The following is a 25,077-nucleotide window of genomic DNA, read 5'->3' on the forward strand; positions in this document are numbered from 1 at the left end:
TCAGCAGTAAGTCACAACAAGTCAGATGTGCAGAGGTCTTGAGCTACTCAAACTGTCCTCTGCCAACTAACAGTGTATATTCCTTCTCAACAAAGTGAATTTGTTCCGTGTTCTTAAACCTCTTATAGCATGACTTCTCAACAGTGATGCTCATAATGTGAACAGAAAAAGTTGTTGTAAATACTTAGAAGTGACTTTGAATACCTATTTTTTGTTTTGAAATAGAAATAAATAATATGTACATAGAAAGTAATAATTGTGATTGAGAGCAGATGCTGCTTGCTTTCATGTTAATTCCATAAGGTATATTTTCCCAGGCTGATTGAGATATAATTGACATATAACATTGTATTAGTTCAAAATGCACACATAATGATTTGATATGTTTGTATATTGCAAAATGATTACCATAGTGAGTTTAATTAACATCCATCACCTCACATAGTTATAAATTATTTTTCTTCTAATGAGAAGTTTTAAGATCTACTCTCTTAGCAACTTACAAATATACAATACAGTTTTGTTAATGAGAACCCCATAAGATACTGTCTGAACTGTATGAATAATTTTGTCTTGGGGAGTTGCTGAAATCCTGGAAATTTTGCGGGGATCTTCAGTTCAAGTTCTTAAGATTAATTCATTGTTTTAAAAAATAAATTTACTAATTTAAAGGCTACTTCTTTCTCTTCCAATCTCTACCCACCTTCTATACACACAGAGACAGACAGACACACACATGCACACACGCACACAAGCGCACACACACAGAGTATGTTATTCTAAATCCAAGAAGGAAATGTGATTGACGATGGGGTAGGCTTACAACAACAAAACGAAATCTACTTGCTATTATTAAATATCTGTGTAAATTAAGTGTCATTGAAATAAGACATAAATTGCATCCCTTATATGAAAAAAAATTGGCCTAAGTTAAAGGAACATCATCCTAGTAAAATAGAGAAAAAGATTTATTTTATTTTATTATTTTTTTAAGAGAGGGAGAGAGTGAGCACAGGGGCAGGAGGGGCAGAGGGTGAGGGAGAGAGAGAGAGAGTCCCAGGCAGACTCTATGCCCAGCAAGGAGACTGCATTGGGCTCGATCTCACAACCCTGCGATTATGACCTGGGCTGAAATCTTAACCAGCTGAGCCACCCAGGCATCCTGAGAAAAAGGTTTTTTAAAAGGGAACTATAAAGAATCTAGCATTGCAATGTGTAATCATTTTCTACAAGGACATATAAGTGCATTACAGCACTAGAATTACTGACATTGGTAGAAGTCTTTGGTGCTTTAATTTGTTACTTCTCTAGACATAAACTTCACCTGAACTTCTGGGTGAAACCTTTTTTCCCACAGTCCGTGGGCCTAATACTGAGCCGCTTTAGAAGCATAGGTGCCCTTTTAGGACTCAAAAGTAGAATACATGATGGCTCATTATGTGAGATGATATGTGCCTTTGAATTCTTCAAGTTCACTGTGTAGGTTGCCTGGAGGATTCTTTGGGATATTGACCCGTTTGGTACAAGAGGTGAACTACATCAAGATACTGTCAATTCTAAAACTCTTCATTCATGCCACAAATATTTGCCTGCTTCCTATGCGCTCAGTGCTTGGAAATAGTAGCAAACCACCTAGACAAGATTCTTGTCCTCAGGGCCCTGTAATCTAAAGTGGGTACGGACATTAAATAAATTAGTACACAATTAAGTAATTAGTTGAAGTAAGTATTTGGAAGGAAATGCAGAGGGCACTAATGAGAGCATGTAATGAAAACACCTAGGACCAGTCTGGTTGTCAGGCAAGGCCTTCCCAGAGAAGTGACATTTTAAGTGTAATTTAAGAGGAAGAATTGAAGGTAGATGAGCTACGGAGGGGATAGGGAAGAACATTCCAGGCACAGGGCTCCACCCAGCATGCATGATAGCCCGAAGACTGGAAGGAGCGGTAGGGGGCTACCAGAAGGCCAATGTGAACGCAGTGGAAAGAGTGCTGCGCAGCGTGGTTGTGAGGCCAGATCATGCAGGGCTTATAGATCTTGGAGTCAGGTGGACTTGTGTGACCTTGAGCAAGTCCCTTGGTTACAAGCATGATCTACAACTTACTAATGTCTCTATTAGCCTTTTCTGCATAGCAGACTAGCCCAAATTAAGTGGCTTTCACACAGCCGTTTTGGGGGAACTCTGTTTGGGCTCAGCCCACAGGGATGGTTCTCTCACTTTGCTCTCTTTGAAATCTTTCTCTTGGTTTGCAAGGGGCAGCTGAAAAGTCAAGTACTGCGAGGACTGAAAAGTGCCCATTACTAGTGACACGAGGTTGCTTTTAACCTTCGTCCATGGTGATATCATGAGGGTGGAAGTTGTTCTGTAGTATATGGAGGTGTGGATAGAGCCTGCGGTGGGCAGAAAATGGCGGCCACTCCAAAATACTCACATCCTGCTCCTCAGAACCTGTGAATACATTGGGTTACAGGACAAACGAGAATTAAAGCTGCAGATGGAATTAAAATTGTTAGCTGACCTGAAAATAGGGAGATTTCCCCAGATTATCTCGGTGGGCCCAGTGAGGTCACAAGGGGGGTTTAAAAGTGGAAGAGGAGGAAGGCAGAAGAGGAGAGTCCAATGGAGATGTGACTACCGAAGAAGTGAGAGTGACACAGTGTGAGAAGTGACTTGACTGTCTCCGCTGGCTTTGAAGATGGAGGGGACCACGAGCCACAGAGTGTGGGCGGCCTCTTGAAGCTGGAAAAGACCAGGAAACAAAACTTTCCCCCAAAACTTCCAGAATAAATACAGCCCTGCCAACACCTTGATTTTAGCCCAACGACATGCATGTCAGACTTCCAATCTACAACACGAAGTAATAAATTTGTATTGTTTAAAGCCACCAGGGCTGTAGTAATTTATTAAAGCAGGAATAGGAAGCGAACAGAAGGTAAGTAAGGAGAGTCAGATATCCACATAGACACTCTAAAGAAGTATTTCCATGAAAGGAAGAAGAGAGAGAAGATGGGACATGCAAGATTTAGGGAGAATGGTAGTGTGTTTTTAAATGGGAGAGATTTTGTGGTTTTGAATTTTCACATTATTTGTGTGATTTCTGAGTTATTTTTATGCTTCTTAGAGACACAGCATTGGAGTGCTCATCTGGCACTCCAACTACTATCACATAAAAATCTTTAAAAGCAAGTTAATTGCACTTGAATAAAAATCAGATCTCTCTGCAACTTTAAAACTTGATGATTGCACTAAAATATCAATTCTATAAGAACATTTCTCTTTAGTCTAATACTGACTAAAACTAAGTATACCCTACTAGTACTTTATGGTAATATATGTTAAACATTTATAAGCCTTGAAGTTATGCTTACATTGAGAAAGTAGATGTTTGGACACCATGAATTTGAATTTTATGTTTAAATCATTAAAATTAAACTTGGCATTATTTTTCAGTCCTATGAATTATAATTGATCTCTGTAAATAATAACAGTGGTTAATAGTCACCATGCCATAAGTGCTTACTGTATCTCTGGCCAGGTTTAACTCTTGATAGCTCATTGAATCCTTATGACAATATTAGGTGGGGGTTTATATTCACATTTTACAGATAGAGAATATGAGCCATTAAACATAATAAGATCCATTTAGCAAATACAAAAGAATTTAGAATCATTTTTATCTTATGTTGGCTTTATTGTGATTTTTTTTACAAATCTCTGCTTTTTTAAATAATTTTTTAAAATGTGCATATAATTACGTTAGTTTCAGGTGTACAACGTAGTGACTCAACTTTTCTATGCATTATGCCACCTCACACAAGCGTAGCTAGCTACCATCTGTCACCCTGCAATGCTATTACAATACCATTGACTATATTCTCTATGCTATTATGCTTTTTGTTCCCATGACTTATTCATTTCATAACTGGAACCCTGTTGTGCCCATCTCCCACCCCCTTCCCTCTGGCAACCATCAGTTTGTTCTCTGTATTTATAAATCTGATTCTGCTTTTTGTTTGTATTTTCATTTTTTTTTTGTTTTTTAGATTCCACATATGAGTGCAATCTGGTGGTGTTTGTCTTTTTCAGTTTGACTTATTTCACTTACTGTAATACCCCCTGCATCCATCCATGTTGTCACAAATAGGAAGATATCATTCCTTTTTATGGCTGAGTAATATTCCATCATGTAAATATTACTACGTCTTCCTTATCCATTTGATTATCAGTGGACACTTAGGCTGCTTACGTATCTTGGCTCCTTGAAATAATGCTGCAGTAAATGTAGGAGTGCAAAATTAATGTTTTCATTTTCTTTGGGTAAGTACCCAGGAGTGGCATTACTGGATCATATGGTAGTTTTATTTTTAATTTTTTGAGGAACCACCCCACTGTTTTCCACAGTGGCTGCACCAGTTTGCATCCAGCAGAGCATGAGGGTTCCTCTTGCGCTGCATCCTCACCAGCACTGATTATCTTTTGTCTTTTTGATTCTAGCCATTCTGACAGGTGGAAGGTTGTTATGGTTTTGATTTGTATTTCCCTGAAGATTCGTGATTTTGAGCACCTTTCATGTGTCTATTGGCCCCCTCTGGATGTCTGCTTTGGAAAAACGTTTATTCAGGTTCTCTGCCCATTTTTTAATCTGACTCTTTCTTGGTGTTGAGTTGTATAAGTTCGTTATATATTTTTTATATTGACCCCTTGACATATAATCAGTTTTCATATAAGAAGCTTCTCTAAGTTTACTCAAGGAACCAGTAGTCTGTACAAGCATCACTTAAGGTATTCCAGTGTGTGGACTCTGCACTATATCAAGTCCAGCTGCTGCACACTCTGATTTTCTTCCCCTCTTCTTTATTTTGCACTGAAAAAGTTCTATATCTCAGAAATGCCTATCAGATTGGTAGAAATTTAAACATGATGATATCAAGATTTGGTGAGAACTTGGTTTTTTAAGGCATTCATTCATTGTTGGCGGGGAATGTAAGTGTCTATAAGCTTTCTTGAGGACAATACTAATAAAATATTGTCAACAATTATGAAAGTTGAATATTTAAGTATGTTACAACCTAGCAATCTAATTCTATGAATCCGTCCTACTAATCTATACCTGCCCAGACAAAACGTAGTCCAACCAACATAGAGAAGATATGGTGGAATTAGAAAATCATCACTGGGGGCGCCTGGGTGGCTCAGTTCGTTGGGCATCTGCCTTTGGCTCGGATCATGGTCCTGGAGTCCTGGGATCGAGCCCCACACTGGGCTCCCTGCTCAGCGGGGAGTCTGCTTCTCCTTCTGCCCCTCACCCTGCTTGTTCTCTCTCTCTCTCTCTCTCTCTTAAATAAATAAATAAAATCTTTTAAAAAATCATCATTGGATCCTAGAGGGGTAGGTGATAGTTTGATGAGGAATATATTATTTCTACATAGTCTCAATTCATCTTCCCACAATTTACCAGTTAATTACAAAGGAAACAGTAACTTTACTGTGGAGAAACCTGGCAAACACCACACTAATGATATACTCAAAATTAACACCAGTATTGGGAGAACTAGCATCACATGCTTCCTGATATTTTCTAAGACAGGTAACATCATCTCATTGATTTTCCTTTTAAGAATGCATAACTTGCATCTAATCATGAGAAAACGTCAGGAAAAAAAAATGAAATTGAGGGTTTGAAGTCCACAAGATCTCCGAACTGTCCTCTTCATAGTTGTCAAGATCAAGAAAGAAAGAAAGACTGAAGGTCCAGATTAAAGACCCGTATCTCCAGTGCATTGTGTGATCATAAAGTAGGTCCTGGACTGGAAACAGAAGTAGCTAGAGAGAGCATTAGTGGGACAAATGACAGAATTTGAATAGAGTGTAGATTAGATAATAGTGGGGTTTTTAAAAGATTTTATTTTTAAGTAATCTCCACACCCAGCTTGGGGCTTAAACTCACAACCCCGAGATCAAGAGTCACATGTTCTACTGACTGAGCCAGCCAGGCACCCCTAGATAATGGTATTTATCATGAAGTTTCTGATCTTGATAATTGTACTGTGGTTCTATGAAAGAGTGGTATTTGGGGTTTTTTTGTTTGCTTTTTCCTTAGGAGATGCACACTGTAGGATTTAGGGGTAGGAGCATGATGTCTCCAACTTCTTCTCGGGAAGAGTATGCACATATATAAAAACATGAGAGAGAGAATACTAAAGTGAATGAGGCAAATGTAAATAATTGGTGCATTTGCATACTGGTTATTTGGGGATTCCTTGAACTGTTCTTGCAAATATTTTTTGTAAGTTTGAAATTATATCAAGATAAGTTTCAAAATAAATAGATAAAACCCACAGGTAAGGCATTATGACCTAGGAAAACTTTTTAAATAGGGCCCAGATGTAATGACAGTTCTCACCAGCCTTCCTTGACTAAAGATAATGCCAGATTTCATGTCACTATTTCATATAATGTTAGCTTGTGGAACAAGATTAGAGTATAACACCAAAATGGTGTCATTCAAATTTGTAGCTCTCTTTTGCTCTGACTTTACCCAAAGCCATTATAGTATATCCAGAAAGATGTATAGATTATATATATATGGCCTTTGTATGTATTATTTCTCACAATTGAATATTTGATGAGATTTGGACTGCAGACAATTTGAGGTTCTAATCTCTGGCAAGAACCTAGATGGTAGCTCTTCTGTGTTGCCAAATTCAGATTCCTCCACGTTATGGGCAGGTGGGCTAAGGTGATGACCTCTTAGGAAAAATTAAGGCGCTTTCCACAAGGTTGAGGGTATTTCTGCAGACAAGGCCAAGTACCTTTTCTTTCTTTCTTTCTTTCTTTTTTTTTTTTTTAGGAAACAGCCTAGAGTCCATTCCTATAAGATATAAATTAACTCTCTTAAATTATGTGCCATAAATCTGTCAGTGATGATTTTAGCTTGGCACATACTCAGAAAAGATTGAAACTCATTGTTCACTGTGCCCATTAAAAAAAAAAAAAAAAAAAAAAAACCTCGGGGTGCCTGGGTGGTTCAGTGGATTAAGCCTCTGACTTCGGCTCAGGTCATGATCTCGGGGTCCTGGGATCAAGCCCTAAGTTGGCCTCTTCGCTCAGCAGGGAGTCTGCTTCTCCCTCTGCCCCTTCCTCTGCTCATTCTCTCACTCTCTCTCTCAAATAAATGAAATCTTAAAAAAAAACAAAAAAAAAAAAACTTCCATATAGCCCCCCTAGAATATCTACTTTTGGGTATTGTGACGTTCACATGAGCCCTCCAAAACTTAATTGTGAAAAGCATGTAAGCTAGCAAAATTTTATGAACAAATACATAGAATTATTGGCTCTAAGCCATTTACATATTTGAATGACAGAACAGTTGATCTTAATGCAGTTTTTTGGACAGTAAGTGGCAAGACCAACTGCATGATGAGGCTGCTCCTAGGAAGTGACAGTAAAACCATATTTGGAGGGAGTAAAGGGCAGTTGTAATATGGCATTAAAAAATCACTCGTTGAAGTCAGACTGCCCCTGTTCATAATCCCTGTTCTCCCAGTCAAAGGATATGCAACTCTGGATAACTTGTTTAGCTTCACTATTCTCTAGCGAGTACCTGTTTTCTCTGGGGATTATACTATTAGAATGTTCCTAAGAGCACTGTTTATGAGGGTCATATTCATTGCCATATCTAAGTGGAACAGGCCCTTACAAGCTACCCAGTATCTCTGGTTGTTATTACTTCTTTGTCTGGTCTTAAAAGCAGCAGGCTGTGTTAAGATACAAATTTTAAAGGAGAGCAGCCAAAACCCTGTTTTATATCACTGAATTCCTACCTGTCAGCAGCCCTTTCCTTCTTCCTGACTCAGGGATTATTGAGATGCTGCGTCCATACAGACAGCAGGAGCCAGGAATGTTCACTTAGTCAATGCCACTTGGTCCATTTTTGTCATATGTCTAGAGAGGCAAAAAAGACTCAGGAATATCAGTAAAAACAGAACATTCTTGTATTGTTTCTGATAGTTTCCCTGTCATAAAGAGAATAAAAACAGCATTGGCTTAAGAAAAAAACAAAAACAAAAACACATACTTCGTGGTTGCAAAGAAATTGGCAGAACCTTAAGAAATCTAATTTCTAGTAATCTAATGAATCCATAATTTGTACAGAAAAGTTATTACTCAGGATAGACAAGTTGGCATGGACCAAGAGCCCGCCAGGCAGGGTGGACCTCAAATAATTCTAGTAATAGACGATCCCCACTCAGGGGCTTTATTCAGTCTGAGCTTTTTAGTAAGTCTTTTATGTGAAGAAATGTAATTTATTGCTCAGTAGGAAAGGGATGGGTTGGGGATGGGGTTCCTTGAATTATAAAGCTGAGAAGACTTCCTTTCAGACGTCTGTAAGGATCTGGGTTTTCACAGTGTCACCGACCACGTCCATGCCATTGCTAACTGTCCCAGAATCTGCCTGCATTTCCGAGTCTGGTGTTCTCATTCAGGAGAGTACAAATTTTATACTTCAACTCATGTTTAACAATATCCCTATGTTCTTTTCTAAATTTTGTTTTACTGTTGTCTCACTGCCTGGCTAAGCTGTTTTTCGTTAGGGCAAGCCAGCCCCAGCCTAACCCTAATACGGTTGCCAGCTCTCTTGATAAACACACAAGTGTTAAGACACCAGAAACGCAGTCCCAGCACGTCCTCAGGAGTCAGAGATCTTGTTGAAAATGAAAACCCCTTGCTCCGTTTCACTTTTTAAAGCTCCGAACCTCACCAGTCCAATTCTAAATGCAGGTAAGCCCCAGGACAGCGATGACAAGCAAGGGGAGAAGTCAGTAAGAAGCAAGCTCGGTGCCCTGGAGAAGCCACACTGGTGTGTGTGCTGTCACGATAAAGTTTACAGTGCTGGCGAGCTGTGGGATGCTACCCTCGGCTGTTCCCATGTGCTGGCAGCCAGCCCACATTGGTTTGTTTGTAAATAAATTTGATAGGAGCTTTTCCGTTCGAATTTATAATGCTGTTTTTAGGGGTGATGTTCCTTAAACTTTTTTGGGGGGCTTACAACTCCCTGGAGAATCTCAGAAAGGCTGTGGACCCTCTCTTCTCAGGAGAATGCACAGATTCCTAATATGCTTGAAAATAATTGTGCATAATTGCAAGGAATTTACATGAAGCACTTTCAGGATGGTTCACGGAACCTCCTCTTCATGCTCTAAATCCGTCATAAGAATTCCTCTCCCTCGTCTCAGGAGATGTAATTGAGGGTGATGATCATGATAATGGTAACTACCATGTATTGAGCTTTTACTACTTGTCAGACAGCGTGCATGCCTCATATCCAGAAGCAAACTCTGGATCATCCTCCCCAAACCTGTTCTTCCGGCAGCCTTCCCCATCTCAGGTAACACCAACTCCATCTCTTCAGGTGCTCAGGTGGGGTTGGATCTGTACCCCCGCCACTGCTGTCACCTTCCTCCTAGCCACCATCCTCGCTCACCTTCCTCTGTTGCAGGTGGTCTCCTCATTTACACCCTTGCTCTTCTCAGCACAGCAGCCGGAGCCATTGATCCTAGTAAATGCGAGTTTATCATACCACTATTCTACGGAGAATCCTTTAAAGGCTCCCCATTTCATTCAGAGGAAAAGATGAGATCCTTCCAATGGCCAGCTCAGCTCCAGAGGCCACTGTTTACTTAGATCACAATATGTCGTGCAGTGCAGAGCATACAGAGCAGTCCCAGTAATGGTCTACAAGTCCTTGCACGAGCTACGCCACCCCCCTAACTCAGTTACTTCTGTGACCATGTCCTCCTCCGACTTTTTCCTCGTTCACTGTGTCCAAGCCGTGCTAGCCTCCTTCCTGATCCCTAGAGACACCAGGCCCTCTCCTGCCTGAGGGTCTTTACACTCGTGTTCCTTCTGCCAGAAACAGTCTTTCCCCAAATATCTGCTTTGTTCATGTCTCCACTTTCTTAAATTCTTTGCTCAAAAGTCACCTTGGTGAGGCATACACTGACCACTCTTATTAAAATGCAGTCCTCATCTCTGTTCTGGCATTTCCTATCTGACTTTATCTGTGCTACTTTTTCCATAGATCATCTTCCAAAATATTTGTAGTATCTAATTTACTTATGTTTCTCTCTTCCCACTGGAATGCAGCCTTCATTAGGATGGAGATTATTATCTGTTTGGTTCAGTGTATGTGTGCAGTTATCTAGAAAAGTGATTGATACATAATAAGATCTCAAAGTCTGTTGAATGAAATGAACAAACTGTAGGAAAATATATTGTTCAGCCTTTTAAATATGGTTTTAGATTCAAAGAGATTAAACAGCGTGCTCAAAGTCACATAATTGATGAATGGTATAGCTAGGATTTTTTAATTTTCTGACACTCAAGACCTGTTCTTAAATACCAAAAATATTTCTTTCCAAGGATGTGTATAATAAGAGGTCAAAATGTACTCCAGAAGAGGCAGTCTCACAAGGCTGAAGAGCCAGAAATTGGAGTTTGGGACTAACAGAGTGGCTGCAAATTGTGGAGGAGAGGCACCCTGCTGAGAAGGGAACCACGAGTGAGGTGGTTCAGAAATCTCTGTGTGTGGACTGACTTCTCCGCATTGATTGCATGGGGCGAGAATCTTAGTGGCCCAGACAAGAGGAGACAAGAGCTGGAAGGCTCAAAGCTGAATAAAGATTTCAGCAGCTCCAACCTCAAGGGAGACAGTTTAGAGTTAAGTTCCTCCCAAGGTACAGGGACTTGGTAAACTCCACAAGACTTTCATCAAAATTCTAGAAGAGCTATGCTGTGAGAGTAAGAACCACATTCCCAGAATCAAAACTAAATGATGGTAGTGAATTTTAACCCATTGAATAAAATAAACCCATGAGTCCATTTAGATATAAATAAATAAATTGAATGATGTGGGTTGGAATAATTACATGGTTTCAAAGTATCTCTCCAAAATTGCTTACTAATTACAGGGGTGAAATAGGTAACTTCATGGTAGAGAAGCTAAGGAGACACTGCCTTAATCAGATGATCAAAGTGAAAATCATTAATATTAGGATGAATGAAATCTTGCCCCACCTGAGATGATACACCAAGAACAGTGTCACTTCCATAATTTCCTCCCAGTGGTGCACACCTGAATATGATCATGCAGGTACATCAGACAAACTCATATTGTGGGACAGTGTACAAAATATGAAGCTTGTAATCTCCAGAAGTGTCAAGGTTATGAAAGTGAAGGGAAGACTGAGGAACTATTCCAAACTGAAGAAAATAGATGACTAAAGTTGACATTTGATTCTGAACTGGAACCTTTTGCTATAATATTTTGGGAGCAACTAAGAAAACATGAAATTAGGATTGAGGATTTGATGGTAATAGTATATTCAGGTTAATGCCCTGACATTTTAAATGATTAGGTTGTGGCATGAGATACAAATGCAAGTATACATATGAGTGATGGGATAGCAAGTAGACAAATTACTTAGACGGTTCATGAAAAAAAGTTTGATATACTATATTTAAAACATTTCTTTAAATTTGTAATTGTTTCAAAATAAAATGACAAAAAGCAGTTATATTCCTACATACTAGCATCAAACAACTGGAAAATGAAATTTTAGAATATCCTTTACAGTATAATTTTTTTAAACATAAAATACTTGGGAGTAAATTTACTCTGTAAATTATACATTGATCAGAGTAATTAAAGAAAACCTAGTTAATAGAGAGCTATTCATGGGTAGGAACACTCATTATTGTTAACATGTCATTTCTCCCTAAATTGAACTATGGATGCAAGACTGTCCAAATCAAAATCCAAGCAGGCTTTTTTGTAGAGATGGACAAACTGACTTAAATTCTTATGCAAAAACAAAGGAACTAGAATAGCCTATCTAGTCTTAAAGAAGAAAGAATGTGTAAGGCTTAAATGACCTGATTTAAAATGGAATAAAGTCACAATAATCAAGGTAGTATGGCATGAAATATATAGATCAGTGAAATAGAACAGGGACTCCAGAAATAGACCCACACTTATATAGCCCTTTGATTTTTGACAAATGTGACAAAGCAGATCAATGGGGAAAGAAGTAGTGGTGGTGCTAGAACAGTTGGATATCTGTATGGGAAAAAAAAGTGAATCTCAACCCTTACTTTGCTCTGCACAAGTATTAGTTTGAAACAGACCCTAAACATAAAAGTTAAGCACATAAAGCGTTTACAAGAAATCATAGAATATCTTTATAGCTAGGATAGGTGAAGGCTTCTCAAAACACTAACCAAGAGGAGGAGGAGGAGGAGGATGGGAGCAGGATGAGAAGGAGTAGGAAAAGCAAGAGGAAGAGGAGGAGAAAGCTGAACCAATAAAAATTAAACATTTTCTGTTCGTGAAGAGACAAACTTTAAGAAAATTAAGGGCAAACCGCTCCCACTGTCCTCACCCCCAGCTCCAGAGCAGTGGATCAGAGATTTCTCCAGAGGAAGAGGTGTAGTTCATAAGCACAGAGCTCTGAAGTTCTAAACAAAAGAACTTACTTTATTTGAAGCAAAGTATGTGGGAAGTTGAAGCCTAAGGATGCTTTTGAGGGGGAAAAATGGAGATTTTGGTGGTAAGCAATTAAGAGGAGGCTTGGTAGCTCCATTAGAGCAACAAAGTAGACTGTTGGGAGTACCAGAGAGTATGAGGGAAATAGTCAGTTATGAAGAACACTCTTGGAGTCAGAACAAATCTCAAACACTGGCCTCAAAAACTAATCCTACAAAGGAGCCTGAATTTATTGAATCAGACTGTGGAATACTTTATGCCCCAGGGTATTATTGAAAATGATAGATCAGTCAGCTAGCAATTAGTGGAGCCTAACAACTGGGTGTAATACCAACAGGGGCAGACAGCTTAACAGATCAAGAAAAGAGAGTAAAAAAGAGCCCTGCCAAACCATTGTGTGAATGCCCAAGGTTGTGCCCTCTAAGGAGCAGCATCAGAGATTTCTTACAGATAAAACAGACCTTATTAGAATCCCCTATTTATTTATTTATTTATTTATTTATTTATTTAGAAATAGTCAATAACATTTTTAACTTCTATTTTTTTATTTTATTTTTTTAATAATATTTTTTAATTTTATTATGTTAGTCACCATACAGTACATCCCTGGTTTTTGATGTAAAGTTCCATGATTCATTAGTTGTGTATAACACCCAGTGCACCATGCAATACGTGCCCTCCTTACTACCCATCACCAGCCTATCCCATTCCCCCACCCGCCTCCCCTCTGAAGCCCTCAGCTTGTTTCTCAGAGTCCGTAGTCTCTCATGCTTCATTCCCCCTTCTGATTACCCCCCCTTTCTTTATCCCTTTCTTCTCCTACTGATCTTCCTAGTTCTTAATGTTCCATAGATGAGAGAAACCATATGATAATTGTCTTTCTCTGCTTGACTTATTTCACTTAGCATTATCTTCTCCAGTGCCATCCATGTTGCAGCAAATGTTGAGAAATCGTTCTTTTTGATAGCTGAGTAATATTCCATTGTATATATGGACCACATCTTCTTAATCCAGTCATCTGTTGAAGGCCATCTCGGCTCCTTCCATGATTTAGCTATTGTGGACAATACTGCTATGAACATTGGGGTGCATATGGCCCTTCTCTTCACTACGTCTGTATCTTTGGGGTAAATACCCAGTAGTGCAATGGCTGGATCATAGGGTGCTTTAACTCACTTTAAGGGGACCTCCACACTGTTTTCAGAGCTGGCTGTACCAACTTTGCATTCCCACCAACAATGTAGGAGGGATCCTTTCTCCACATCTCTCTCCAACAATTGTTGTTTCTTGCCTTGTCAATTTTGCCATTCTAACTGGCGTAAGGGTGTATCTTAATGATTGGTTTTGATTTGAATTTCCCTGATGGCTAATGATTTTGAACATTTTTTCATGTGTCTGTTAGCCATTTGTATGTCTTCATTGGAAAAGTGTCTGTTCGTATCTTCTGTCCATTTTATGATTTGTTTATTTGTTTCTCACGTATTGAGTTTGAGAAGTTCCTTGTGATCTTGGATACCAGTCTTTTATCTGTAGTGTCATGGATCGGAAGAATTAACATAGTTAAAATGTCCATGCTACCCAGAGCAATCTACACTTTCAATGCTATCCTGATCAAAATACCGATGACATTTTTCAAAGAACTGGAACAAATAGTCCTTAAATTTGTATGGAACCAGAAAAGGCCCCGAATCTCCAAGGAACTGTTGAAAAGGAAAAACAAAGCTGGGGGCATCACAATGCCGGATTTCGAGCTGTACTACAAAGCTGTGATCACAAAGACAGCATGGTACTGGCACAAAAACAGACACATGGACCAATGGAACAGAATAGAGAACCCAGAAATGGACCCTCGGCTCTTTGGGCAACTAATCTTTGATAAAGCAGGAAAAAACATCCAGCGGAAAAAAGACAGTCTCTTCAATAAATGGTGCTGGGAAAATTGGACAGCTACATGCAAAAGAATGAAACTTGACCACTCTCTCACACCATACACAAAGATAAACTTCAAATGGATGAAAGACCTCGATGTGAGACAGGAATCCTCAAAATCCTAGAGGAGAGCATAGGCAGCAACCTCTATGACATCGGCCACAGCAACCTTTTTCATGACGCGTTTCCAAAGGCAAGAGAAAGAAAAGATAAAATGAACTTGTGGGACTTCATCAAGATAAAAAGCTTCTGCATAGCCAAGGAAACAGTCAAAAAAACTAAGAGGCAGCCCACGGAATGGGAGAATATATTTGCAAATGACACTACAGATAAAAGACTGGTATCCAAATTACTTAATAAATAAAGAAAAAAAATAATAAAAACAAGCCTCCGGTGGGGGTAGGGAGTTGCGATCAGATAACTTGAGTCCACAAGAAAAAAAAGAAAGAGAACCAAAAATATAAATAAGAAGGCTAATATGCTAGTTGTAAATATATACTTGTTCTCCTCTCGGCTTCTTTGAAAGACATAAAATGTATAAGATAATAATCCATATTGTTGGCTTTGTAACATGTAGTTGTACTGTGCATAACAATAATAGCATAAAAAGGAGAGAGAATGAGCTGTATAGGAGTAATGTTTATATGTATCACTGAAATTAAATTGATATAAATATGAAGCATTTTTGATGTTAATGTGCATATAGTAAGCCATAGAGCAACCACTAATAACTTAAAAAAGAAAGTGAAATTCATTGAAGGAATTAAAATATCACACTAGAAAATATTCACTTAGTGAAACAAAGTAGTAAAGGAGGAATAGAGAAAAAAACTATATAAAATATATAGAAAACAAAAACAGCAAGATCAGAAATCCAGCTATACCAATAATAACATTAAATGTAAATGGACTATATCATATAATCAAAAGGTAGAGATTGTCAGATGGGGGAAAATTCAGCGTTATGCTGTTTATAGGAGATACAGTGTAGATTCAAAGACACAAATAGAGTAAAGAAGAAAGATGTAAAAATAAATCACACAAACAGCAACCACAAGAAAGCAGGAGTGGCTTACTAATATCAGACAAAATAGACTTAAAAACAAAAAATGTTACTAGAGATTAAAAAGGGAGACTTCATAATGATAAAAGGACCAATTCATCAGGAAGATATAACAGTTATAAACGAATATGCACTTAACAACATAGACCCAAAATACATGAAGGAAAACTGACAGAAATGAAGGGAGAAATAGACACGTCAGCAATAATACTCCACTTTCAATATGTATAAGATTAACTGGGCAAAAGAGCAGCAAGGAAATAGAAGATAAACCACCTAGATATAACAGATATCTGTAGAACTCGCCAAATAACACAGCTGAATACATATTTTTCGCAAGGGCACAAGGAACATTCTTTAGGATAGACCATATGCTAGGCTGCTAAAAAAAAATACCTCAGTAAGTTAAAAAAGATTAAAATCATACAAAGTATGTTCTCTGACCACGATGTAACAAAATTTGAAATCAGTAACAGAAAGAAGTTTGGGACATCCACAACTGTGAAATTTAACAACATACTCTTATATAGCTGATGTGTCAAAGAGAAATCAAAATACTTTGAGATGAGAGAATATTATGAGATGCAGCTAAAGCAGTGCTTAGTGGGAAATTTATAGCTGAATTGTCTAGATTTAAAAAGAAAATTTGTATTGCTTTTTAAGAAGAAAAAAGTTCGAAAAGGAGAACTCAAATCAGTAACTTAATCTTTTACCTTAAGGCAGTGGAAGAAGAGCAAACTAACCCCAAAGCAAGCAGATACAAGGAAAATAATAAAAATTGGATTAGAAATTAATCAAATAGAGAATGTGCAAACAATAAAATGAATGAAACCAAAAGTTATGAAAAGAGAAACAAAATTGACAAACCTTTAGTTAGACTGACCAAGAAAAACGGAGGAAGACTCAAAATAGTAAAATTGGGAATGGAAGAAGGGCCATTAATACTGATGACAGAATTTAAAAAGGTCACAAGAGAAAACCATGAACAAATATATGCCAAAAATTAGGTAACTTAGATGAAATAAATTCCTAGAAAGCCACAAACTGTTAGAACCGACTGGAAGAAATACAGCATCTGAACAGACCTATAACAAGATTGAAGAAGAGGTAGTAATAGTAGGAGGAGGGGGAGGAATGGTAGTAGTAAACTAACCACAATGAAAAGCCCAGACCCAGATGACCTCTGTCGTTAATGCTACCAAACATTTAAAGAGGGATTAATACCTGTCTTCACAAATGTCCAAAATATAGAAGAGGAAGAAACACTTTGCAACTAATTTTATGAGGCCAGTATTATCTCAATACTGAAACCAGACTAAAATATCAAGATAAAACAAGAAAACTAGAGACCAATATCTCTTATGAATACAAACACAAAAATCCTCAACAAAATACTCTCAAACTGAATCTAGCAACAAATTAAAAGGATCATACACTGTTGCCAAGTGGTATTTATCCCAGGAAAGCAAGGGCAAGTGAAAATCAATTAATATACCTTATCAGTCATGAATACCCTTATTCAGAAACCATATTATCAACTTGGTAGACATAGAATTTGACAAAATTAAACGCTCCTGCATGATAAAAACACTCAAAAAAGTGGGAATAAGTGAACTTCCTGAAAATCAGGAACCTAAAACTCAAGAGCCTTTCTTTCCCCCTAATATCAGAAACGAGGCAAGAATATCCACTTTCACCCTTTTATTCAACAATGTAGGCAAGAAAAGAACATAAAAGACCTTCACACTAGAAAGGAAAAATAAAACCTGTGTTTACAGATGACATGATCTTGTAAATAGAAAATCCTAAAGAATCCACTAAAAAGCTTTTTGAACAAATGAACAAGTTCAGCACAGTTGCAGGAGGCAACTGAGGTCATTTGTATGAGCAACATACAAATTCTGAGCACCTGCAGTGAAAAATCCGAAAACGAAATTTAAAAAACAATTCCATTTACATTACAATAAAAACACTTAGGAATAAATTTAGCATTAAAGAAGTGCAAAACTGACACTCCGAAAACTACCAAATGTTGTCGAAGGAAGTGAAAGAGACCTAAGTAAATAAAAAGATCCCATGTTTATGGGTTGAAAGACTTAATATTATTAAGATGGCAATACTCCCCAAACTGATCCACAGATTGAACACAACCTCTCAAAATTCTAGCTAATTTCTTTGTAGAAATTGACAAAGTGACCCTAAAATTCCCAGGGAGGTCAAGGAACCTTAGAGTAGCTGTATAACGATTTTGAAAAGGAAGAATTAAGTTTGGTAAGACTCAACACTTGCCAATTTTAAAATTTCCTGCAAAGCTACAGTAATCAAAGTGTGGTATTGGAATAAAGACATATAAATAAATAGAATGGAACTGAGTGTCCAGAAAGAAACCCTCACAGTCAATTTACAGTCAATTGATCTTTCAACAAAGATGCCAATGAGGAAGAAATAGTCTTTTTAATTAATGGTACTGGGACAACTGGATCACCAATTTCGTATGGGCTTTTTTGCAGTTGAACCCATATCTCACATCATGTACAGAATTAATTCAAAATGGATCAAAGATGAAAAGTAAGAGCTGAAACTATAACTTTCTTAGAGGAAGATAGGGGTAAATCTTTGTGACCTTGGTTTTGGCAATGGTTTCTTAACTATGATATCAAAAGCACAAGCAACTAAAGAAAAAAACAGATAAATTGGGATTTCTGGGAGGGTGGAGCAGTGAAGATGTTTTAAAATTCCATGTGGTGATAGTTGCATAACTCTGAATATACTAAAAACCATTGATTTTTACGCTTCAGATGGGTGAATTTCATGGTATGTGAATTATATTTCACATAAAGAAAATCAAAAGAGGCAAAAAAAACTTTAATAGACACTTCACTAAAGAAGATATAAAAATGTCTAATAAGCCATGGAAAGCTACCAAATATTTTTATTCAGGAAAATGCAAATTAAAACCATAATGAGATACCACTACACACTGAACAGAACAACTAAAATTATAATGACTGAGTGTACCAAATGCTTACCTTATAGACGTTCCCACTGATGTCATATCCCAGCCACTGATGTGGAGTACCTGCCGCATAAGGGCACTCCAGGTATACCACAGCCCCTGCCATGAGAGCCCTTTGGCAGCTTCTGTATGGCTTTACAACTCTGAATACCTGGACTGCTGCATAGAATTGGCTTTTGACCTTGTGAAGTATACAGCTACATACCTACAAATAAAACATGTTTATTTTTGAAAGTCAGGTCTTCACTTTTGGCTTCTGGTCTATTCCAAAAGTAGGAAGTAGGTTACTTGATATTGTTTTAGGTTTGTTTTCTTAGATTTGTAGTTCCTTTTTCTGTCTTCCCAGTAAATGGAGAATAAACCACTGTCTATGTTCCAAGCCACAACAATCCACATTGTTACTATTCCCATTGTATGGACAAAAACCTGCAGCTGCAGCTGAGAGAGCTCAGAACACAGTGAAACCATTGTCTAATCCAGGTCTGTGAGTTACAAAGGCCGGGTTCTGTGGACTATATTCAGGTGCCCTAAAGAGAAGAGTACATGGGATTCTTTTTACAACACACTTGCTTTGAGTTTCAGGGTGATTTTTTTCAGAGTCCATTTAATATTTATTCCACTGTAAAGAATTTGTGTTTAATTAATAATATATCTATTGAGTGCTTACTGTATGTAGGTACTGTGTTTGTAGAGGTGACTACATTGATTTGGACTTTAAAAAGCTCAGAGTATAGCAGAGAGAGCAACGGTGCAAATAAACATTTTCAATACAGTAATTGCAGTGGTTTGAAGTCTTTAATAAGTACAGTGGCTAACAAAAAAGGAAGTGATCAGCTCTGCTGGAGTAGTTATTGAAGATGAGAAGACTGCGTAGGACATTCAAGGATGTGTAGGAGTTTGTCAGTTGGTCAGCTGACCTGTGGGTGTCTACTTCTGTGTCATGACTAACTGTGGAAACCATTTATGCATAAACATCAGTGTTAGATTTAAGCAAATAACTACTTAAAGGTAGAAAAAATTCATTGTTAGTTGGCAGGAATGCTGTGTTCCTTTACACCTTTTTAATAATTAGCTTTGTGTTAAGATATAATTAAAACCTCTTAGCAAAATACAGAAGCCTTAGAGGGGGCAATGCTTTTTACTGGCATACGCTTGGTAAAATACATTGCAAAGCAACCAGCTATTAAGAGTTCTTTAATTCTGTTGCATCTGCTTTTTGGAATTTAAAGTTAAACAGACAAGATGAAACAAATTTGCAAGTTTATGAAGATTTTGCTTTGTTCTTTTTTCAAACTGTGCTGAACTTGACAAACGAATATGCTTGGGATACATGCTTTTCAAGTTTTTAGAGGAAAGCTTTCAACTACATCTGTGACTGTTTTCAGGGTCTACATTGTTTCTCACACATAAATGTGTGTTAAGGTCACAGTGGTTAGTTTCTAATGAAACTATCAGTTTATCAGTAAATGTCTTATTAGAGCTAATTATGTTATTGTTTTTATTATTATCGTTGTTGTTATTTGGCTCCCTTATGTATTTCTCACTGTAGCCTGTTTTTTTTTTTTTAAGATTTATTTATTTATTTATTTGAGAGAGAGAGAGAGAGAGCATGCACGCGAGTGGGGGGAGGAGCAGAGGGAGAGGGAGAGAGAGAATCCCAGACTCCCCACGGAGCATGGAGCCTGACGCAGGGCTGGATCTCACGACTGACCGGGAGATCATGACTTGAGCCAAAACCAAGAGTCTGATGCCCAACTGACTGAGCTACCTGGGTGCCCCTCGCTGTAGCCTGTTTTGTCTTTCATTTCATTTTTCCTCTTGGAGTAAATAGGGCAAATTGAGAGGGAAATGGGAGTTTTTCAGTTTCAGGTGTTTGACTCAGCCACATTGTGCCACTTTTCCTTTTGAACTGTGTGGAGCAATAAGGCTACCTACTATCTAATATGCATTTTTGAAAAGGTGCATAGAAAATTCTAGAAAATGGGGAACCTGCTTAGAAATAGTGACTGACAGCTATTACAAAGGAAGAGCTGGGATTTTTGTCTGTGTTTTGGTTTGTTCTGTTCATTTTTTATCTGAGTATGACAGTAGCTGATGTCTTGGTACCCCACAGCAAGTTAAGTATTATATGGTGATGGCAGAGGTTCCTGATACACTGCATTTGTGGAAACATATTTAAATATATTTAGATATCATGTAATAGTTTTAATGGCAATAATCTATGCAAATCTATTTGCAGCATAGGATAGTCATTATCTTACATAACTGTATTACTATGTAAATTTAGTAATATGTTCCAGATGAAACTGTATATTATACACAAAGAATTGTGCAAAAATAATATATTAAAATCAGTGCCTTCTGGTTAATCCAAAATGATTAAAAGGGAATACTACCTTAAGTTTATGAATACGAGTCAAAGAAAGAAAAAAATATATTTCATTTTTAGATTATATAAATGGTGGAGAACTTTTTACTCATCTTTCTCAAAGAGAGCGTTTCACAGAGCATGAGGTGCGGATCTATGTTGGAGAGATCGTGCTTGCCCTCGAACATCTCCACAAGGTAAGATGCTCAATCTTTGGGAGTTCTTTTTTTTTGAAAAAATCTTGTTAATTGAGGTAATGTGGAGCTAAAAGAGCTAATGTTTTCAAACATCACTGTCTTCGTGGAGGTTGTGAAAGCACACTTACACACTGTGGCCAATTTTCTCAATTCTGTAGTTCCCTTTTTAAAAATCTACTCTTTTTTTTTTTTTTTGGTAGTTTCCTGTGATACAGATTAAAAAGGTAGAACCTGAGCAGTTCTTTGGTTTTGTTCATGAAAAATCCTAATGCTTATTACTAAGTATCATTAGAATAAAAGCTTTTCATTCTTAAGATAACCTTTAAAATGGAATCACAAGTCATAATGTGTATTTCCTTAATTGTGACTTACTCCATTGCAGACTGCCTGTGTGTCTGCAGGGTGTATTTCCTGATAGGTTGGAGAATATGAAAGAAGCGCCTGCCATGCAATCCAGCTACCCCACTCTCCCACTCCGGTTTGCCTTTGCCTGTGTTTTCTCCCCAGGGCCCACCCTTGCTCCCTCTCCCTCCCTCTTTCCTCCAGTGCCTCCCCTGTAGCGTGAACTCAGTTGCTAAAAAGTTTAAGTGGAATTCATGTCTGGGATGCTGTTTGAACTCCATTAAAATCAGTTTGAACTTAAAAAATGTATTTTATTTCACATACTATTAATCTTGATCCAAGAAATTTTGAACAAAGTTTTTTGAACTTAACAAGGAAGCATTATTATAGAAGCAGTCACTGTGTAGACTAGGCGTGTGTATATTTCCTCAGAAATAGAAAGCACTCGAGTTAATTTTCATCAAAGTATGTGAGACCACGAGACCAAAATGACTTGAGTCATACATTAGGATGAGACAGGTACATCATAGAGCCACTGTTCGTCGTGAATTCAGATCCTGCACTGGATTAGGGGTGAACAGAGATTAAAGTGGTGATTGTGGAGCACAGACAAGGGTGGAGAGAGATGAAGGGAAAAGGCAAGGAAGAAGGAGGACATTTTTAAAGGGGCAGGGAGACTGGAATTACAAGATGGAGGAAATGGACATGAGGGACTGTGAGAAAAGATGGAGAGAAGATACAAGCAGGGAAGGAAGGGATCAGGAACAGGAGGTAACTAGCCCAGAGCAGAGCCTAGACTGGGCCCGCAGGGGCTGGGAGTCAGAGTAGGAATCTGAAGAGAAGTGGATGAATAATGCATAAGAACAGGGGGGAAGAGAAAAAGCCCCAGTGGGCATGGGGGGCGGGACTGCAGTGCTTGGAGAGAAAGGACAGAGGAGCAGGAAGGGAGGGGACAGACACCCCATTCCCTTGGGTAGGGTTATCATGTGGTGGTCAGCTTTTGCCTGTGAGTAACTCTGTGGGATATACGGTAGTTAGGACATCTTCATACAGGAGCCAAATTGAGCCCAGGAATAGGCTGAAAATATCTTTGAGTTTTATGCTTAGGGGTATTAGATGTAAGTTTTTATAATATAAAAATGGTGGTGGAAATCACCATAAAGACCAGAGTAAAAACAAAACAAAGCTCCTGTGGGTAAGCTAGGAAACTCATTTTTGTGTGAAAGCTTTAATTCCACTAATTCTGTTTATTAAAGGAATATCTGTTATTATTAAAACAGGGTAATCAGAACCACAGAAGTAGAGAATATGATGAATACTGGATATACACGTAATTGATATGGAGTGAAAGTAATACAGCAAATCAGACCTCAGCTAAGTTTCTCTTGATCTTACTACCCTAAAGAGATAAATACAAAGAGATACAAAATAAGAGATATTAAGCCAGTAACATTAACCTTGATATAGCTGCTAACATTGAGTTTTCTGGGAAGAGATAAAAATGGAAGTTTACTTGAAAGTGATGAGGTAAAGCAGATAGTAAATGATTTATTTCTAAAATTGCTTCCAAAAAGTTTCTTTAAAAAAAGTCACACTGGTTGTTAGATGCTTGTGAGGCTTCAAGTCAAATGTCTGTTCAATAGATTGCTGTCTTTCTTTCCTGTAGAGCACTGAAGTTCTGGGAGGAAAATTGCCTTGCATTTTTCCTTTTGTAATTTGTTGTTTCAATTTTAAGAAGTTATTACGAATCTGCTTTTTCATATACTTAGTGTTGTGGAAAGCAGTGTTTCTAAGTTTAAAAACATTTAATTCAGGCTGACATAACTTGAAATGTGCAATGCACATCTATTACGAACTTCTTGTATGACTTGTTTAGATTTATTTAGCTGAAGAAATAGCTGGAGTGTTTTACTATAAAACTGAATGCAAAACAAAATGGAAGGATATATGCATATTATCTAATTGACTTATTTCACTTATTTAGAACTAATGATCAACTAAAATTAACCTATGATCTTCAGCCTTTGTGTTTAGGAGCCTATTATTCAACAAATCTTTATTAATTACCTATTTGACACTATACAAGATACTAGGCAAATGCATGAAAAGTGAAAAACAGAGTTAGGGTATGGTTATATCGAGACAAGCAGGAAATACCTAGAAAATATCAGTTATTTTTAGGTAAGTACAATGTATTTTTAGGTAAGTGAAGGAATAAAAACAAAGACATGACCAGTGTGGGATCTGGTTGGTCAGGAAGTCTCTGAATCCATTAGGAAGTGATAGACATGAATTGGCTAAAAGTATCTGAAGAAGATCATCTGCAGTGAGGATTAAATACATCCAGAAGATAGAACAGGAAGAATGGAGTTGACAGTAGTCAACGGAGACACCCCACAGAAGCTGGTCCAGTGGGAATGGATCTTCGTTACACAGAGAAGGAAGACATGGTAGGAGAGGTCCAGGGAGCCCAGCAGATGAGCCATGAGATGGACAAGTTCACATTGGCCCTAGCCAGTGACTAAGAGCGATTATAGCATCCTGAACAGGAGAATCCTTTTTTTGGTTTGTTTTTAAGGTGAATAAAGACTTTCCTAATCCATTTTTTTGAAATTGTTATTTGAAAATGCGTGTTTGTTTGTTTTTACAGTTGGGAATTATATACCGTGACATTAAGCTTGAGAACATTCTGCTTGATTCTAATGGCCACGTGGTGCTGACAGATTTTGGTCTGAGTAAGGAGTTTGTGGCTGAGGAAGTGAGTATTAATATTTTAATTTGAAGTCAGTAACAACAGAATGTAAACAATGATAAAAAAAAATCAGTTATAGAATAAGCATATTTCAGGAAAGTACCATATGGATTATGGGGTTTTGTGCAGGTTTGCCCAGAGGAACATCTTGACATGAATGACTGTAAAGATTTTTAGCTTAAAATTACCATCTTGTTAGAATTGCAGTAAATCTTTAATGGCTATATCAGAATTCCCCAGTTTAAAACAAAGCTATGCATTTAACTTTCGCTATAAAATATAACTGAAAAATGTACATAATCCTTTGGGCCCTTGAAGAGAATCATGGCTTAGTTGGTAACCAATAGGGAATTACAAAATGAAGGACATAGAGTTTACATTGTATTTACAAAGTGGGACATGTCCTGATGGCCCTTTGAATTCACTTGACAAAAATGAAAAGGATCTACTAGACCAACTTCTTTAATAACCTGCTGTTTTTGTCCATAGGAACTAAAATGTAATAGGTAATGTGCAGGTTTTAAATATGGAAGACTTTGCATTGTCAGTATTGATTAGTACTTGTTTACTATGACAAATGCATTTAATCACATTTTAAAGTGTACATCTACTAGTTCTAATTAAATACTACTTATGTAGCAGTTGTAATAAAAATTATATTTTTATTCTACTGGTTATGCAAGATAACAAAGTAAATTTGAATGCTAGCTCATTTTTATCTAAGAAATTATTGGTATAGAATACAGAATTACAGTGAAATTTTTGTAGTGAAGGACTTTGTGGTTGTAAAACATCATTCTTGAGTTCCACATGAGGTGCGTCTGTTTCTGATTGTTTGCTTTTTTTCAGTATTGCCAAAGCAGTCC

General features: G+C 37.6%; 1 protein-coding gene across 2 annotated transcripts in view; it reads left to right on the plus strand.

The window, feature by feature from the left end:
• Nucleotides 1-25,077, plus strand: part of RPS6KA5 (ribosomal protein S6 kinase A5) — a 178,833-nt gene that overhangs the window by 86,782 nt on the left and 66,974 nt on the right. For both annotated transcript variants that reach the window (XM_040641535.1, XM_040641536.1), the window contains exons 4-5: nt 21,002-21,117; nt 24,110-24,217. In XM_040641535.1, coding sequence (XP_040497469.1) covers nt 21,002-21,117; nt 24,110-24,217 — 224 coding nt within the window. The remainder of the gene's footprint in view (nt 1-21,001; nt 21,118-24,109; nt 24,218-25,077) is intronic.

This window comes from Ursus maritimus, unplaced genomic scaffold, assembly GCF_017311325.1.
Source record: "Ursus maritimus isolate PB19 unplaced genomic scaffold, ASM1731132v1 scaffold_25, whole genome shotgun sequence".
Lineage (NCBI taxonomy): Eukaryota > Metazoa > Chordata > Mammalia > Carnivora > Ursidae > Ursus > Ursus maritimus.